Source organism: Stegastes partitus, unplaced genomic scaffold (assembly GCF_000690725.1).
Source record: "Stegastes partitus isolate 25-593 unplaced genomic scaffold, Stegastes_partitus-1.0.2 Scaffold257, whole genome shotgun sequence".
Classification (NCBI taxonomy): domain Eukaryota; kingdom Metazoa; phylum Chordata; class Actinopteri; family Pomacentridae; genus Stegastes; species Stegastes partitus.
Genome location: NW_007577988.1, coordinates 260,597 through 281,176, shown reverse-complemented (window position 1 = coordinate 281,176; position 20,580 = coordinate 260,597). Strand labels below are relative to the sequence as shown.

Here is a 20,580-nt window from a genome sequence, read left to right as displayed (position 1 = left end):
CCAGTACTGTCTAGTAATAATATACATAGGTAGCATGAACGCTTTGGAAAATGACACTTAAATCAGTCACTGTATTGTATACATAAAAGTTAAAACCTACTGTTTTACCGGTAGCCACTAACTATACTAATGTCAGTACCTGCACTTGTCTAATAATCGGATAGATAGAAATCCCAGAGCAACTGTACAGAGACAGACACAATTACTTGATACATTTTCCAGGCCTGTTTTTATGTGTTGACAACCTGCGTGTTTGGGGGCAAAGGAAACAGCAGAGGAAATGCCAGTGTTAGCATGGGAGAGGGGTGGTCACCTCACTCAATCACTGAGGTGAGTGGGTTTATACCACAGTCTGCCTTAAAGAGACCTCAGACAGAAACAAAAAGCACAGCTTCGTGCCAAGTTGGTATGTTCCTAGATTTCTTTAGGAGGAAAGAGGGAGAATTTACATTGTCTTCAAGATGTATATGCAGCACAGGTCAACACATAAGATTATTTAATTTATCACATCGTTTTTTCATGACAAAGCACTACAAATCCTGCCTCATGAGGATAAATTACTACTACAAATGTTGTCTTAATGAACAAGTGTGAAACAAAAATCCTGAAAACATGAAGTTTAAATCTCTGGGGCTGTTCCACTGACTTTTCTGAATACTGGACACATCCCAAAGTAATTTTCCAGGGATAGGAGCATATTTTCTGCTTTAGAAATCATCAGTTTAGCACTACTCATGTGTAAGAATGGCCAGATAAGTCACAAAGATCCTGTTAGCTTTCAATTCATTGTAACATGTGTACTTTTTTTTTTTTTTTGCTATTAGTGTTTAATCAAGTTAAAATGAGACTGCTATTTGCCCATTTTCCAAACAAACCGTTTTTAAAATGTAGTTATGGAAAGAGCTTCTAAGCTTCAGGCTTCTGGATGAGATTTCACCATGACGACGGAAGATTGATACCTAATATAAATAATAAGTAATACTGAGCAAGTTGAGATTTTCGTCACTTTATGTATCATAAGTCAAGACGATGAGTTGCACAACAGCAGTTTTTGAATGTATGAAATTCGATATGTTGTGAGATGTTAGTAGAAGCTGGGTTTATGTGGCTTAGACAATGTTTTTCATTCAGCAGTTATCATTTTTACGGCCACTATATAGTGGGTAGTAGTGGGCTGCTTTTTGCACCATTTTCAGAAAAATATGTTTCCAGACCCACAAAGTAAACAAACCATCTGTTTTTAATGACAGTTTGTGACAAAACTAAAAAACAAAGATGTAGTAACTGAATCATTGTGCTGACGTTAGCGACTGACCTGATGACATTTTTCATCACAGCAACAGCTACCAGAACAGTTAACATTGGACATAACATGAAAAATTGACTTTGTCATCTAATACTGTGACATCAGGCCTAATGATCTGTTATGACATGTATCTATACCAACTTAGGGAATTGTATAATGGTTGTGTGGACTGGTCAGCACAAGCATTTTTATTTTATTTTTTTAAACTTGTATTTACTCCAAAGTGTGAACAGTTAAAAGAAAAATCTAGAAATGAAAACATGAAAAAAAGAATGGGCTGCATATGCAGTAATTTTGTACACAACCTTAGTGTTGGTGCTGACTACCACAAGCCATTTTTTGTTTCTGTAGTTTGAGCCGTCGAGTCATTTGTGGCTCTTGCACACCCAGTGCTGTTTTAATCTAATGCTATCTGTAGTACAACCCTGTCTTCCACAAATACGCTCCTATACAACTAAACTGCTTTTTTAGTGACGTTAGGAGGGAAACATATTTTCTCTCTGTGATGAAGGGGCAGCGGTGGCAGAAGTCCAACACAGGAGCCTTAAATTTGTGTCCCCTGTCAGACCATTATTTTCAGACCTAAGTAGAATTTTAAATCGCTGTTTGGGTAGATTGATGACAATATCATAGTTTGAGTAAAAATATAACCTATTTACTACATGTTTGAAACTTTTTCTCCCTTTTCTGGCTTACCAGGGTGACGAGTACCGCCTTATCTAACGTATGATTGGTTGGCGAAAAGACACAACACCTGGAAAGTGATATATTAAATGACAAATATACATGATGCGGCACAGAGTAACAGAATCTGAGAGAGAATAAGTTTCTCTTGAAATGTAATTCAAAATGCAGTTTAGTGATACAGAAGTTTGGGTGGGACAGGGTTGTGTAGTTATTTGGCTGTAAGAACTCGCTGCAGTGAGTGATCCTATACATTACTGAGAGATCCAAAGGCCAAAATCCTGAGAACATGAAGCACTGGAGGCACTGGACAATAACAGCAACATGTGGAATGGCAGCGGTGAGGGGCAGCTGCAGCAACAGGTCTGCTGTCATTTGCCTGCCTTTTCTTCCTGAAGTACAAAAAACTGTTCCTCCTCCTCCTCATCTTGTTTCTCTAAATCCCAGAAATCGTCATGTGATAAGATTTATCTTTGTCCGTGATTTTTACATTATGCGATGATATGTGTATTATATTTTATCATATTTTCAGTATGTGGCTTTTCAGTCAGAGAAACAGCGTTTCAGACAGACAAGGAAGTTCAATTCCAGCTTTGCAAATGGGACAGAAAATGACATTACCATTCTGTAGATTTAAGATCGAATTAAGGGCTCTTTAATCTGGCTAAAGGAGGATGTTGTTTTTTGTTTTTTTGGTTTTTTTCTATCAGTGAAGGATGGCTTTGTGTCAATAGAGGATAGAATCATATTGCTTTTTTCTTTTTGAATAGGCTACCTTGCAGTCACAGGTCTTGGTGTGGTTGCTCTTCATAGTTCATTACAATTTATTTCAGATATAAAGCTAATTGAAGCCCTTGGGGGCAGTGGTGTACAGATGAGGGCAAGTTTCTAAAAACTGGATGGTGTTGACACAGACTACAGGTATTGTGAAACAGGAAATGTGTGTACATAGACAATCCAAAAGCCCCTGTGCTTTCCAAAAAGGAAGATTAAAGACTGTCAATGCATGTATGAGCAAGCAGTTTCACAATGGTCGGTAAAGCCTCCCATGACTTTAGTTCTTTTGTCATTCAGATAGACATTCAAATCCTTATATATGATCTCATTTGTCTTATTGTGTGGTTCATCTCAGTTGTTGCCTCCAACATTTGTGAGCAAATACAAGTAAAAAGCCCTGAAATCTTTCTCAATCAGCTTCTTACTATAAGCACTGAGTCACTACTTTGAAGTGTGGAGGCCTTATTTGGAGTAAATATCTGTCATGTACAACTGAGCTCCAATCAGAATTGAGCTGCATTTGAAATGAAATGTGACAACAGTTGATAGGTTGCTTGCATATGTTGCCAAACCAGACCCACACAGTCTCGCAGCTGCAGATCAGTTGAGTGTTTTTTAAGTGTCAAACTCTTATAGTCCCACTAAAGTTACATTTAATCATTTTTTTTTTTATCTATTAGAGCCTACACAAATGCTCAGTAAATCACACATCACTCCAAAAAACAGACCACTGCCCTCCGGACAGACAGACTACTGTACTGGTATTGTGACACATAGAATATGATATGTGGATTGGCTCTGATTCCCTGTTTATTTAGAATTTGTGAAGTTATAAAGCAGAAAACACATCAAATCGTTCACTCATGTTATCGGTTTAGGTAAATGAGTCTCTTTTGGCTCTCTTTCTGTCCATTAAATGCATCACCCTGAAAAAATAAAGATGATCTACAGAGACATGTTGTAACTCAGCAACAATTTTGTTAAAGTCTGTCTCTGATCATTGATTTATTTTCTAGGATTTATTTTCTGTGTATCGTATTTCAAAGTTTTGTCAATAAAAATAATCCCTCCCTCCCTTAAACTGATTTAGATGTAACTCTACGCCATTATTTCCTTCGACTCCATCGTCTATGACTCTGCAAAGACACTGTAGAGCTACTCTATGCTGGCAATTTGTGACAGTGGAATAATTCAGCTATATGTGTTTGAATCGGAAACTGATTCTGAAGAATAATGATAACGAAAGGATTGGTTCCTTTCTATGTAACCCTGTAAGTCACAATCTGTTTTTTGAGTCTGTCATCTGTCTATTATAAGGTTGAAATGCTTAGTCATGGCATTGACTGCTTTTTTTACCCATGATATGTCTCGTATAAAGACACCACATGGACATGTTATCAACATTAAAAAAAACTTGATTTTCAGTGGAGGGTCTTTAGTAAACATGGCAGACCTGTTTTGAAGGTTTTTAAGGTAACAAAACAAGTGCAAAAAGTTAGATTTGATCATTTGAGGAAGACCCTTACATGCCGTGACCCTATCTGAAACAAAGTCTAACAACTTCATCATGAGTGAAGTTTCCGTTTATACTCGTGGAATTTTCAGAATAAATTCTGATAGTTTGGTTTTACTGTTGGAGAGCAGTTTGTAGACAAACAAAAACACACACAGCGAGGCTGCACACTCTCTCAGAGAGCCTGTTGTTGTCCATGAAGGGAGTGGAAGCACAAGAGCCCTAAAGTTTGTGAGTGTATTTTTGTGTGTACGCATGTGTTTGTGTTTTGTCAGTGAGTGAGTGTGTGTTTGTGTGTAAGTCACTGGGGGGGATAAAGAGCCATTGTCTGCAGCTGGTGCATCCCCCACCCCTCCTCTCTGCAGCTGTGAGGAAATCAAACGCTCCTCTTTTCCCCCTTCTCTGCCGCTGTCACAACCTGCTGATGCCTTATTAGGTCATTCATGGGGAGACGTAGTGATGGCTTGTTCAGTGTAGCAGGTACAGATGGAGGAATATCCCACATGACACCACAGTGACACCCCGCAGCAATGTGAGGAAAAGACGGATGGCGGTGGAGTGTAAACATCACCTGCCTGTTGAAGGACATTATATACAACTATGCATTAGTGGTGAGATGATTAGTAAATCCACTGAGTAACAGAAAACTAAAACCCCATTTCTTTCAAGATTCATAAGAACTTTGGCAAGTTGTAAGTAAAGTGAAGTGGCTGAAAATAGCATAAGTAGTGTTTAAACAACTAGTGGAGCTCACAGAAAGTCTTCATCTTCATCTATGTAGGTAGAAAAACTAAAATGTGTTGGTTCCAACTTGTCAAATGAGAAGATTGGTCAGTTTTTCTTGCAGTTTGTCTTCAGATTTATTTATTTTTTATTACCAAAATCAGAAACATAACAATGTTACCTTAGGCTGTGGATTTATCCTCCCCTTTTTTAATGTAGTGCATTGTGGTTACATGTTTATCTATGTTTAACTTATCCTAAGTAAGATTATCTGGATGATATTGTGTTATTAAACTAAATATTCATAGTTTAGCAGTCCTACCTTCTTGACTGCCACAAATCAATCAATCATGCCCGAAGAGAGCAAAATGCTGCCTGAGGAAAATACACATTGCAGGTATGTGAGCATCAGGAGCATCTTTTTTTTTTTTAATTGAATGCCTCCTGTATTTGCCCAAATAGGTCTTCTAGGAAACCCATTTTCATATCCCTCAAAGGCATATTCTGAAATGTTTTATGTTTTAATTTCACCCAACTCTCATTTTGAAACTTACTCAGAATCTGTAACACTTCCTCAAATACAAAGTTTTCACTGGAAACTGCTGTGATACCAAGAGACAAACTGGAACTGTTTCTTTGCTGTGTGATATGCTCATATTATGTCTCACAATCTGTAAAGATATACTTTGAAAATGTTGCTACATGACTCTGTTCAGCACCCAAAAGCCAACTTTCACTTAGAAATGTGCCCAGTGATCATTTATTTCTTTTGTGTGGAGGTGTATGTGGTGGGTGGACTGAGTGAAGGTGTTGTGGAGACCAAACAAAAATTGATGGTGGGACTTGAGTCACTACTTGTGCGTGAGGCCCATAATTCTGTCTCTTGTTAATTTATCAAAACACTGAGTGCATGGTACTCTGAGAATATCAACCGAACACGAAAAGGAGGCCAGAGAACTTTAGTCTCTGAGTTATGGATGCAACTTATGGCAACCAAATAAATTGAAGGATTTTGGAAACACTGATAACCAATGTGTAAATTGTAGGTTCTCAATGTCTACTACGTTAGAATAAAAAGAACTAAACGTTGCCTGTCTCAGCTCTATTGGTCTTGGCTGGGTATCGTCTAAAGAGGGACACAAGTGTTTGTGAGCAAAACATTTAATGTACAAAAATGCGCAGTGTTCTCAGTATTTAAGTGTCAGCATAGTGAGAATTGAAGACAATCTTTTGTTGTTGTAGACCATTATAAAACTAGTAAAGCTTTAAATATGGTGTCCAGTATTTATACAGCAAATATGGTAACATCACTGCCACATTCCAGCCATCTGAAGTGATACACTTCTACAGTGTGGTCCAGTTACTTGATTGAGGATTTATCCACACAAGTCATAGATTTAGTAGTCATACTGTAAAACGACAAAAAAATTCAAACAAAAAGTCATTTTTTTTAAAAATGTACAAATTTGGAATGCTGTCATGTTTTATTTTTGTTGGCAGATTTTTGTAAAATAATATTGTTAGCTAATTAAACTACAGTAAAATTGTGCGACTTTAGTGAAACACGTTGTAAAAAAATTAATAAATAAAATTTAGGTGTAAAATAGCAGTTGAAAAATATACAGTTGAAGCCAGACGTTTACATACACTATAAAAAGACACATAACCTTCTTTTTTTTTCTCACTGTCTGACATTAAATGTAACTAAACATTTCCTGTTTTGGGTCACTTAAGATTACCAAAATTATTTCTATTTTTTTTAAAGATATATTTTTGGGCTTTTCTGCCTTTAATGATAGTTTGACAGTGAAACGTGGGGAGGAGGGGGAATGACATGCAGCAAACAAGCCGCTGGCTGGAATCGAACTGCGGCCGTTGCGTCGGGGATTATAGCCCTTGTACATGGGTCGCCCACCCTACCCGCTGAACTTTCTGGGCGCCCTTGTTTCTATTTTTTAAATGTCTGAGAAACAGAAATATTTTTTATTACTTTCTTCAGAGTCAGAAGTTGACATACATTTCCTTAGCATTTGGTAGTATTGCCTTTAAACTGTCTGACTTGGGTCAATGGTTTTGGTATCCTTCCACAAGCTTCTCACAATACTTTGCTGGGATTCTGGCCCATTCCTCCTGACAGAACTGGTGTAACTGAGTCAGGTTTGTTGGCCACCTTGCTCGCACAAGCCTTTTCAGCCCTGCCCACAAATTTTCTATGGGATTGAGATCAGGGCTTTGTGATGGCCACTCCAAAACATTGACTATGTTGTCCCTGAGCCACTTTGTAGCTAATTTGGTGCTATGTTTAGGGTCATTGTTCATTTGGGAGACCCATTTGTGCTCAAACTTTAACTTCCTGGCTGATGTCTTCAGATGTTGCTTCAATATTTCCACATAATGTTCTTTCCTCGTGATGCCATTTGTTTTGTGAAGTGCATCAGTCCTTCCTCCATCAAAACACCTCCACAACATGATGCTGCCACCCCCATGCTTCACATTTCGGATGGTGTTCTCAGGCTTGCAAACTTTCCCCTTTTCCTCCAAATGTAACAATGGTCATTATGGCCAAACAGTTCAGTTTTAGTTTCATCAGACCACAGGACATGTCTCCAAAATTAAGGTCTTTGTCCCTGTGTGCATTTGCAAACTGTAATCTGGCTTTTTTATAGTGTTTTTGGAGTAATGTCTCCTCCTCTCTGAGTATCCTTTCAGCTCATGTCGGTACAGGACTCGTTTCACTGTGGATAATGACACTAATAATAATGACCAGCTTCAGCAGCATCTTCACAAGGTCTTTTACTTTTGTTCTGGGGTCGCACCAAAACACTTTATCTCTGGGACACAGAACCCATCTCCTGAGCGGTGTGATGGCTGGACATTCCCATGATGTTTATTCTTGCGTATAATTGTTTGAACAGATGCATGTGGAACCTTCAGGCATCTGGAAATTGTACCGAGGGATGAAATAGACTTGTGAAGGTCCTCAATTCTCTTCCAGATATCTTGGCTGATTTCTTTAGACTTGTCTTAAAGTGTACCTTAAAATACATCCACAGGTGTTCCTCCAGTTAACTGAGATGTTGTCAATTAACCTATCAAAAGCTTCCAAAGCCATGACATCATCATCTGGGCTTTCCCAAATAGTTTGAAGGCATAGTAATGTTAGTGTATGTAAACTTGTGACTTTGAGGAAAGTAATAAAAAAAATTCTATAAAAAAATGTCTCTCTCATTATTCTGGCATTTAGCAAATAGAAATAATGATGGTAATCCTAACTGACCTAAAACAGGGGGAAAAAATTGTCTGATTTAATGTCAGATAATGAGAGAAAAAAGGGTTCTTTGTATTTTTGTACAGTGTATGTAAACTTGTGGTTTCAGCTGTTTTTCTCTGTCTCTCTACTCACACACATGTGGCTGGGTGGCAGGATATGGGAAACACCTCTCAGCATGATGTTAAAGTATAGAATTAACACCTCTGTGGCAGTGTCAAAACAAACTGAACATTGCAGGCATTAAATCTCACTTTAGTGCAGGTGTGCCTCACAAAGTGGACACTGCTTGCCTTGGGCATAGAAAATAAACTTGTATTTTGCTCTACACCTTCCTTTAAAACATCTGTAAAGCTAGTAGCAATAATTGAAATCATATTTTAAACTTTTAATGACATGTTTGCTCAGATGTTGGGACTGAATGTTCATTCTTGACCCTAAAAGGTGTGAAGTATTCTCACTACTTGTTTCTTTTAGCATATATTAAGGATCTGGCAAAACGAAAGCCAAAAGGGGAGAGAATTCACCTTTAATCTGTAAAATAACCCGTTATTTATGGTCCACAAGTGATATGAATGAAAGACATGTTTGTAAATCTACTCTTGAAGAGGTAACAATGTCTCTCAAACACGGAAATGAAGGCCCGGGTTAACCTCAGTGCAACTCAGCTGGCATCCATGTAGGAATTAAATTCAGAGTTTCATTTGCAGGTATTCCTTGCTGTCACTTGTCTTATTCAGTGTTAGAGCAGACTATCAATGAATGGATCGCCTGTGAAGGCAGCCTGAGCTCCTGTGAATCCTCAGCAGCTCTGCGCCTTTAAATCTCTGCGCTCCTCCCTCTTCTCAATGACAAGCCCGCAGAGCCTCTTTAACGCATCCAGTGGAAGTGACAAACCAGAGGCGCACCACGGGGCCAGCATGTCAAATAATAACAATAATCATGGGCTTTAGCATCCGCAGCTCATCCCAGACTCGCTTCCCGATCGGACACTGAACGAGGCGTCTCCGGGCCCGCGTCGTGAGGGTCCACGGACCCCCGTCAAAGTTGGAGCGGACTCGACAAATGGACGTCGATGGACAGGACTGAAAGCTCTACTTCTTGTGTCGGACTGAAGGAAGGAGGGAAAGAAACCTCTGCATGTTCAAGTTTCCTGCTCCGACCAGAGGGGCATCTGTGCGTGCGTGTTGGATGTGTGTGTGTGGAAGCGTGTGTCGGGTGCGCAGCAGCAGCAGCGGCGGTGGTGGTGGTGGTGGTGGAGGTGGAGGTGGTGGTGGCCGCAGGAAAGGAAGTTTAGCGCCGTGATTTTTGTATTTTTTATTTTTTCGTTCCTTTCCCCCCTTTTTTTTCTATTCTGTTGTGTTGTTTTCATGTGGCAACAGGGGGCAGGCGGATTAACGTTTCCCTGATGAAAATTAATCATCTGTGGAGAGGCTCCGTGATCGTGACTATGATGATGATGTCGAGTAAGAGCGTGGAGTGGCTGCAGGAGGAGCTGGAGTCCGGGGCCGGCGCGCTGCTGCTGCTCGACTGCAGACCCCATGAGCTGTACGAGTCCTCGCACATCGAGTCGGCCATCAACCTGGCCATCCCGGGCCTCATGCTCCGCAGGCTTAAGAAGGGCAACCTCCCCATCCGCTCCATCATCCCCAACAACGAGGACAAGGAGAAATTCGCCAAGCGCTGCAAGACGGACGTGGTGGTCCTGTACGACGAGGCGACCTCGGAGCGGCAGGAGTCCGGGCTGGGGAGCTCCGTGCTGGGGCTGCTGCTGCAGAAGCTCCGGGACGACGGCTGCAAGGCTTTCTACCTGGAGGGTAAGAGCAGATCAATGTGGCTTTAAATCTCAACATGTCGTGGCTTTAATTCATAAAAACAACACACACACTATTGCTTTATGATAATGTGGAGTGATTGTTTAATTCCACTCTCATGTGATGAACTTAAATGTCCCAATTACATGATCTGCTGGTGTCACTCTCACTAATAATTAATACCAAGCAGTAACTATACATCAGTGTTAATGCTTTAATTAATAGTCACATTTACTGGATTTGTCTGATTTGCGCCAGAATACTGGAGATTCTGGGTGTTCAAAGGACTGATTGTGGCTCAGGCTCCTATTAGTAGCCTGTGAAACATTATTACATGGATACAAGTGTTTGTAGTGGGATTACAGGGTCACAGTGTGGCGCCACTTAAAATAAATCCAGCTGTTATCATCTGTCTACACACTAAAGTGAGTTATTTGCTGCTAAAGAGACAGTTTGGCCTGTTAGAATAAGCTCTGATGGTATGATGGTGACATCCTGCCACTCTCAACTCTGGTGTTGACATGAATTCTTCTGATTGGTTTTTCACCAAAATAATAAAAAAGGATAAAACCGTGTCTCAGAATACAGAGCTGGTTGCAAATACGGTATGTTTTCAATTAAATGATGCAAAAAAGAAAAAAAAGAAAAAAGCCCCGCCATGTTGTGTTCCTTCAGGAAAAGACAGACAGGCTCTTTTTTTCATGAATGAACAGAAAGACGAGGACACGACGACGCTCTTTGCACAATCCTCCAGCATCCCAACAAAAAGCTGATGTGCTTCATTTGAAACAAAATACATTAAAACAATACTAGGCGCAGATCGTGCATTACATGCGGTGGCAGCAGCAGAGAGGAGGACGTCTGACCTGGACGTGGTGGAAATGTTTGACGGGAGTCGCTGCCATTCACAAAAAGTCCACTGAGCTGCGTGCTGTTGTAGCGGAGCTGCATGTCCTGGTCTGCTGCTGATCCTCCGCACGGCTCCGCTTTTCTCAATGGACCACATCTGTCCAGCCTGTTTTCTGCCTCATTCTCATGTAAATATACCCCCCTTTTAAAATAAATGAATAAATAAATATGTAAATAAATCTGCCACATCAGGGTTATGATGTGGGGCTGCATTTATATAAAAAAACAAAACAGGATTTGAATAGAATAACTCCACAAAAATGATTTTAGTTCCTTATTCTCTCTTCATTCTAATAGAAATATACAGTTTATATTTGAGGCATTAATCTCAATGTGAGTTGAGTGAGAAAGCTGTGTGAGGTGATTCTGTTTTGTCCACCATTACACCTCCATCTGGATCATGTTTGACAGAGAAGAAATAGAGACTTAATGCATCTTAGATTTGAATATTCTGTTGCAAAACATTGCATTTTTACCACCTCATTTTCTAGATATTTTATAATCGTGTGAATAAGGTTAATTTTGTCGTCATTTAGTTCATGACCTGCCTTCGTCATGTGTGTCTTAAATCAGATTTTTCTGTTTTAAAAGATATTTTCTCATTTTTACCCCCGTTACTGTTCACTTTTAAATATGTATGTATTTTGTAATAGTATAAATAAGGTTCATTTCTTGCCATTTGGGTTCATGAATTCATGACCTGCCCTCATGTTGTGTGTCTTTGATTGGATTTTTCTATTCTAAAAAATATTTTTACCAACTCTATTGTTGTGTTTTTCCCCCAAATTATTAAGTAAGAGTATAAATGAAGTAATTTTTTGGTCATTTAGGTTCATGAACTGTCCTCATGTGTGTGTCTTAGGTTGGACTTTTCGAATTTAAAACATATTCTTCTTGTTTATACCACCTTTACTATTCTGTTTTTCAGAAATGTTTGGTAATAGTATCAATAGGATTAATTGCTCGTCGTTTAGGTTTATTATCTGCAGAGTTAATGTTAAATTACACGCTTTAGGTACATTTTATAACACCCAAAGCCATGACTTTCTTGGCTTTATTCTAACATTGATTTTCTTTTTTTCTTTTTCCTGTGTCCTCCAGGAGGCTTCAACAAGTTCCAGTCTGAGTACCCCGAGCACTGCGAGACCAATTTGGACTGCTCCTGTCCCAGCAGCTCCCCACCAGCTTCCGTCCTCGGCCTTGGGGGACTCCGCATCAGCTCCGACTGCTCGGATGGAGAATCTGACCGCGAGCCGGGCAGCGCTACCGAGTCGGAGGGCAGCCCCCTCCCCAACAACCAGCCAGCGTTCCCTGTCCAGATCCTGCCGTACCTTTACCTGGGCTGTGCCAAAGATTCCACCAACCTGGATGTGCTCAGCAAGTACAACATCAAGTACATCCTCAACGTGACGCCCAACCTGCCCAACATGTTCGAACATGAAGGGGACTTCAAGTACAAACAGATCCCTATCTCTGATCACTGGAGCCAGAACCTCTCACAGTTTTTCCCCGAGGCCATTTCATTTATCGGTGAGTGAAGGTGGAAAATGCAGTGGTGTTATGTCAGATAAACATCAGATTTGTAGATACACAAGGGTAGCAATTGTTTTGATTTTCTACTGAGAATTTTTGTCATTAATCATTGATCGAGCCTGAGGTCACATCTACAAATAGATTGTTTTGCCAGGGTCCAGAATCCACAGATGTTTAGTGTATTATTATAAAGAAGAGCAGCAGATCTGCACGTTTTAAGAAGCTGGAACCAGTACATTTAGTATTTCTGCTTAAGAAATGATCACCAAAAGAGACATTTTTGTCCAGCAAGTAATAATAATTAAATTCTGCTCATTAAATTAAACCTCCTAAAGATTTAACATTTAATATTATATAGGACTAAGAAAAGTGGTTTACGTTTTGTTGTATTATTATAGATTTATATACATTTATCTAAGATTTCCATCGTAAATCATAAACAATGCATATTTACTTTTGTGGAAATAATTTTACGCAGAATTTGTGTGAATTTCGCTAAAAATGCTTCACAAAGCTGCACTCACGCTGTCAAATGCCTGCATTTCTCTAAGACAGATAACATAGGAATTTAAAATCATAAAATGTAACACGACATTTGTGAATAAAACATGGAAATGGATTCTTTGAGAATGGGGTTGCACTGGAGATAGAAGAATTTTAGCCGTCATCTCATCCTATTTTCGGCATTTCCCATCATTCCCATCATTCCATCTGACTTAATTCACAGAGAATGAATGAATACCGTCTCTGATGAATCAATGGCATGTTTGTCTTAAATTGTGCAGACCACTGACATTTCTCCCCTTTCTTTAGAGTAATGATTCTGCTTAGGTGGGAGGAAGTGTGACATATGCCAGAGCCAGAGGTCATGGCAGATTTGGGTCATGCTGATGTTAAATAGAGCTGTCTGACTGCTTGTAATGTGCAGGGATTACATCAGATCTTTTTGGTAACAGCAGGGTAATTATGGGTGAAGGAGACACAGATGTGACTTTATGCTGTGCTGCTGAAACTTGCAAATACCCTAAACATCTAAATTATTGTTTTCACATGTATTTTTTTAAAGCTTGCACGAATGTAGAGAGAGATGCATGAGATTTTTTTTAATACATCAATAAATGGGAGGTTCTTGCGTTATTGTGCATTTCAAGCATGAGTAAAGTGATGTAATGCTGCTCAGTTCAAGGAGATTAACCACTGGCTACTTGCTTGACTTCTGAGCCTTGTATAGTCGGGTTTGATTCTTCAAGACGAGGGTTTTTGGCCCCTTTTTTATGGTGGAAAGTGAGCACACATCACATATAAATTTAATTAGAGATCGCCTTGGCAGCCTGAGCTCATGAGCCAACTGACCCCAATCCTACAACAAGAGATGCAGGCAGAGAGAGTGAGGAGAGGCAGCGAGAGATAAAGGAGAGGATGAAAGAGACGGAGGGAAGAAAGAAAGGAAGGAAAGAAGCACTTAACTCTCGCTCTAATGGCCTGTGGAGATGCAAGTGCAAGGGCTCGAAACTGATAGGTGGATTGATGTAGCCGGTTAATAATGTAAGATGTTTTTATTCAGCTTTTTTCTACAGACAGTAAACTGGAAAGCAGAATGAACTCTGACTTTCTGCTGTCATTGAGAAAGGTCATTCTGGATTGAAGATACGATAAAGTAAACAGATAATTGTATGCATGCTTTTGTTGATGGAAATATCTAATTGTCTGTTTTCATATCTTGAGCTGATGTGTTATTGTTATTGCATTATTATTGTTGTTTACCTTTGTTTAATCAGGAAATCCCATTAAGATCAAAAATCTCTTTTACGAGGGAGACCTGGCCGAGGTAGCAGCCACACAAAATCAAAAGCTATATAAAACAAATACATGATACACAAATAGTCAACAAACAGTAAAACAATCAAACAGATCGACAGCTATTCAAGGACAGTGGCCTTTCATCTAATAACATTTAATGTGATATTATTTTCATTATTGATTATTTTGCTTATTATATTCTCTGTCAGTCCAGAAAATGTATTTAATGAAAAAATAAAGTAAGAAGGAGAAAATCTGTAAAGCAGTCATATAGCAAATGGAGGGTATTTTGTTCTGTAAAAGTGACTCCAAATAATCATCAATATAGTTACAAACTGAACTGACTGATTCACTAATGGACTATTTCTGACCATATGATGTTATTCTGCAGGAATTTGGTCGATGTTCAGTGACATGAAGAGCTGTCTGTGTACATATTTGCTATAAAGTGATTTCCTAACCATACTGGCATCATTTAAAATCATTATAACTTAAAGAGCAGCATTAACACCTCCTGAAAACAGGCTTGAAATTTCAACCAGAGAGGGCAATGAATCACTGACTCTCAGCCTGCTGTTAAATTAGATTTTAAATAGAGCCGGCTCCAATCATTTGTTTTATACATTTGCATATAACTGTTGGTCATAATGTCAGTCAGAAAGCACTTTATCTGTCTGACTCATTATTAATTTGAAATCTTGAAGGTTCATGACTGAAACCAGCTCTCTTTGTTTCCTCCTCTTCAGACGAGGCTCGCTCCAAAAAGTGCGGCATCCTGGTCCACTGCCTGGCGGGGATCAGCCGCTCAGTCACCGTCACCGTGGCCTACCTGATGCAGAAGCTCAACCTGTCGCTCAACGACGCCTACGACTTCGTCAAGCGGAAAAAGTCAAACATTTCCCCAAACTTTAACTTCATGGGCCAGCTCCTGGACTTTGAGCGGACACTGGGCCTGAACAGCCCCTGCGACAACCACTCGACCTCCCCTACGCACGACCAGCTCTTCTTCACCACCCCGACCAATCACAATGTGTTTCAACTGGACACCCTGGAGTCCACATGAAAATCAGACTCTCGACTGTCCCCCTTTTTTTGTTAAAGGGGGGGGAAGTGGTCAAGGTGGTGTTGTTACCATGGTAACCAGTGGCTGCATTGCAGGAAAAGCAGCCAGTTTTAATGAATGTTTTAGCCTCCCGACGCTTGTTGTCTGAGAGCCTGGCCACGGAGCAGCGTTGGAGCAACAGGAGGGGTCACTGATGCCACGTTAAAGGGGACAGGGAGTGTTTTTGTTTATTTGAACCCAGAGAAGGGAACTGTAGGTTTACAATGGCGTTCTCCTCTGCATTGATTGAAATCGAGGAACAAAACTCCCCGACTGACTTGTCTTGTCTTGTTCTGGAAGAGCAGGGGAGACCTAACTGACTGAGAAACTGAACGGTCGCAGCAGGACGGACAGCTTTACACAAAGAAAAGGTTCATATACAGCGCTCGATTTATGAGATGACAGCATCCTCTCTGTCTTTCTGTCTCGGCTCGCGAGCTGAGCTGACTGGTGCCAAGTGGAGAATCTGGGATTTACTCAAAGGAAATCTCGCTCTACTGAATGTAGAGTTTTCAAAAACCAAGGAATTAACACACATTTTTGCGCACACACATACACACACAAACAAAGTATGTATGTTTGTACTGTATGTACTGTATGTATGTTAACGTACATAGCAGAAAATGTATGGGCAGTCCTTAACAAATTCAGTATGTCTATATGCATTTTTGTATATTTTTATGTACATTTACGCACAGATCTATACCTTATATAAATATATACGCATAGAAATCTTATCTTTGTCCAAAAACAAAGTAATCCAATCCAATGATGGCTTAAGAGATTGTAAAACTAAAGAAGGGGAATGGGTGTTGAGGTAGTCCTAGTTGTCTTCTTTTTTTGTGTGTGTTTTTTTTTCAGTTTTGTTTTTCTTTAGGTTTGTAATGACCTAATGCAGTTTGCACAGTGGTGTAGCCATTGACTTGCTGGCACTTGGAGCCGGTGCTGGAAGCAGGCAGATAAAGAGACATTCAGAGAAGAGGAGTGGATAGAGGAGAGGCCAGTCCCAGGCTGCGACAAGTCCTGACAGCTGCACGGCGCCGTGGGGAGGGAGCAGGAACTGGGCCCTGAGCGGAGGAGCAGGGGTTAGGCCTGGGTTAGAGGTTAGAACGGACGGCGGCATGGGGTTAGGAATCATTTAAACCGGGGTTGAGGGTCGGGTGAGAATGCTGCTGTAGATATGACGCTTGGCCAACTATTTTCAAGTGCGGTTGCCAGGTCCTTCTTCCTTCCCCGTATGACTGTTCATCCAGTTGCTGAACAAGAAGTACCAGTTGTTTCCACCAGCTGTTCACATTATTTTAAGTGTTTGTTTCATTTCGGTTAAAATTCTGAACTTCCGTGGTTACTTCATCACGACAGTTGTCTAACCGGTATGTTTCACCATAACTGGTTTTCTAACAGCTCTTAGCTTTTGTTCTGTGCAGACGCTTCAGTGAGACGTTAGTGGTTAAGGATGGGGGAGAGTTATTTTAGCAGCCTCAGGCGAAGAAGTACCTCAGCCTTCTTATATAACCTACATTACAAACATCCTGTTGCCACAGGAGTGACTTGTTCAGTTTGTTGGCCTGTTTTAGGTTCATTCTAGAGAGATTTGCCAAAAAGGACTTCAGGACTGTGATTGTAAACTGGTCTCTGTGTTGGATTCTGGTGTCCTGGACTGGGACTGGCCTCAGCTACAGACTGCACTTACTTACTTCAATCACTTCATGTCCCTTAATGGCATCGGAGGAAACTGAAAACAGAAGCTCTTTCTTAGTAGGGATCCCCCATTTCGTCAAACAAAGATTTGTCTGAGTCGATTCACCCTTAAGCCTTGGGTATATTATATGAAAGATATATTAAACACAAATGAATATATATAAATATATATAATAGAGCTAATAGTGAACAGATCTATATTATTTTGTATACCTGAGCATGCTGTGGTGCTGTATGCTCTCTAACAGTAGACGTAACCACGGGTTGGATGTTGCTTTACCAGGTGGAAAGACAAAACAATGAGGACTGTTTTTTTAACCGCTGTTGCTGCTGAACACAGCGGCACACAGCATGTGGTCAAAGCGTTTTCTGAGGCACTGTCCACATCTGTAGCACCTAAACTAAAAGGGGAAATTATGGTTGAAAAAATATTATGGGAGAATCCTGCAGTGATTTTAAGAAAGATGTTTTTTTTTTTTTTTTTTTAATGGGGCTAAATTCTCCTCTGCTGCAGTATTTTTTTCTCCTAATTGGCTTTCCACTTATGGATGGAATAACAATTACATGAATTTGACTTAAGGTAACATCTGTAGGTACAATGGGCCTCATGAAAGAACATTTTCATTTTCTTCTTCTTGAGCAAACATGTTGTAATCGTTCAGTTTAAGGTTTCATGTGTGAAAATGCCACATTATGGGAGTGTCACACCGCAGGAGGCACAAGTCGGAAATCAGCAGAATCAAACAGGATAAATTGAGCAATGACAATATTTGCATTATGAGACCTGAAAAAGAGAAATAGCTTATTATTACAGTATTATTACAGTTGTTTGTAGTGTGACAGAAACAATGCCAAATGAGAGAATAGCGTAACGCTGCAGGTGGCAGGTGGAACAGAGGATATTTAGCCTGACAGTCACCAGCATAAAGACACTGAGGCAGCTGTTGGAAGCAGTGACAAGAAGAATATTTTTTACTGATCTTATTTGATATCAGTAACATATGTAGTCTCCAAATTCATAATGTATTATAATAGGCCAGTAAGTGTTTTTCCACTTGTGGAGAAATGGCTCCAATGAGTTTATTAGAGATGTTTACATCACCTACAGGGCTCCTGCAGGCCTTCAGTTCTCTTAAAACACAATGACCAAGATGTTCCTTAAAAGTGCTTTTTGCATGAGGCCCAATGTGTACCGCAAACTACGCAAATTTCAAAGGTGTGGACGGAGTCTAAACAGAAACAAAGAACTGGGTTTTGGAGGGCACAGCAGTTGAATCTGAAGAGGGTTGGTTTTAGCTGGCCTTATATAATCTTTCTAACTTGTTTCTAATGCTGACTGTTCAATACTCTTTGTATCTCACTTTAGAAAAAAAAGCATTGTGTGTAGAAAAAAAATACGTTTGTTATCTGTTATTTGAACAAGAACACGGTCATAACAGACGGCAAACTGTCTTTTTACCGTAACGGGTCACACGAGGTCCTCTTTGTTACTCTGCAATATATCAAAACACCCTTTTTGCAGTATTTTGTAGATCTACGACCTCAAACATTTTTAAATTCTTCTTCTTTTGTACTATATCTATTCTATATAACTTTGCAAGATCCAGCTCGATTATGGCTTATGGACTGAAGTAACATTTCACCTGGGGTGTCCAAAAACATAGGGCCAGCGTGTCCGCTACCAACGCTGAAAGAGGCCCTCGCAAACACACACAGACACACACACAGCTTCACACAGCTGTGGTTCAGCATGCCACTTATGTTTCACAATAGACAATTACACCACCCGGCTTAAAGAATTACAAGGTATTTTTCCGTCTTGTTTTGATATAATGTGCTCTATGCTATTCCTGTGGCCTTTCAATATGAATATATATCTCAGTATATATATGTTATGAATTTATATGCAAAAGTTCCTCTCCTATTATAGCATCAGAGATGAAAATAATACTACCAAGCTTGAATGGATTTTTCCTCGTCTGGAGTCATATCCCACTTACAATAAGAAAAAAAACACTGAGGACTTGATCACTTGCACCCTAGGATTGAAATATATTTCAGTACAGAGCTTTTCTATTTAAAAAAAAAAACAAAAAAAGAATACAGTTGATTTCAAGCTGCTTTCTTGTGGGTTTCTTTTGTGTGTCTTTGTAACAATGAAAGAGAAATCAAGTTCTCTGTTTGTAAATTTGCCAGATCACGGGAACGGGCGTTTCTGTGTCCTTAAACTTGTAGCTACATCTTTGGTAAGAATGTTGCTTCGAGAGAGAAAGACGTGAATGAGCGAGAGCAGAGCCCGAGGAGGGAGGCGGTGGCAGCGTGAGATACAAAGTGAAAGAAAAAGTGAATGATTTTAAAAATGTTACCTCAGTGAGGAATTTTTCAGGGATTTTTTTGACAATGCATCTTGCATCGTGTTACAGCTTCAAAGTCACGTTGAATAGCTGTTTTGTATTGTGCTGTAGACAGTTTTTAAAAAAAAGATGCAATCTGTCTGTGTATAAAAACAAGGGGCATGTTAACCGGGGCAGTTTCACCTTTCTGTCTACTGAAGGAAATACGATTGACCCTATGTATTGTACAGTATATAAAAACAACACAAGACATGTTTATACCGCAAATAAATATTGAAATATTTTTTTCTTTAACATGTTTCCTCTCTTTTTTTGTAAACCACAAACCTCTGTTAGATTCTTTTAAGTATCACATGAACTGAATGAACAGCTTTCTATGCTGTATATTGACAGCTTACATGAAACAGTGTTTGATTATTGTTGGATTAAAAGATAAAAATGAAGCACAATACCCACTAAGTCTGATGGGAGGGTTAAAGCATTCTTGTAACTGTCGCCTTGTTCTGAAACATTTCAGAGGTTCACGTTTCTAATATTTGCCAAAATTACAAAGAAAAAATATCAGAAAAGCACTTTTTGCTTGAACTGACCAAAGCTGGTAGACAAGGTGTAGCAAGCAGACACTGGCTCGCTTTAAGGTTGACAGACACTGTTGTGAGGAATACATTTGTATGATGTTACGCTAAATGAACTGTTGGATATATCTGCAGCTTAAATGTGAAGCTATAGCCAGTTAGCTCAGCCTAGTGTTTGGGCAGGTGGCTGTGCTGTCATGTAGTAAATGGACAGATGTGATAGTGGTATCAGTTTTCTCATCTAAGTCTCCAAAATGTCTGATTTTTGCTTTAAAATGTGAGTTGCAGATATAAATTCCACTCAGATATGCCATTTTTCGCAGGTAATCATCCACAAAAATGGCTTTACATCAACATTTTATGTTGAACCTGGGATAGGCAGTATCATTTTTTTAATTTACTTTTTTTTTTTTTTTCCATGTGGGCAAAAATTCTATAACTACCTTTATTCAAATGGTCTGGGAGGAAACTAGACTTCGGCACCTCATCTTGGCTCTGTTTTCAGGCTTTGGAAATGTAGA

The 20,580-nt window shown here is 39.7% G+C and overlaps 1 protein-coding gene across 1 annotated transcript; it reads left to right on the top strand.

Moving 5' to 3' along the window:
- Positions 1-9,576: 9,576 nt before the first annotated feature.
- Positions 9,577-19,778, top strand: dusp7 (dual specificity phosphatase 7). The gene is made up of 3 exons (XM_008282085.1): positions 9,577-10,088; positions 12,096-12,524; positions 15,074-19,778. The coding sequence occupies exons 1-3, from the start codon at positions 9,680-9,682 to the stop codon at positions 15,388-15,390; spliced, it is 1,155 nt and encodes a 384-aa protein (XP_008280307.1). The 5' UTR covers positions 9,577-9,679; the 3' UTR covers positions 15,391-19,778.
- Positions 19,779-20,580: the final 802 nt, after the last annotated feature.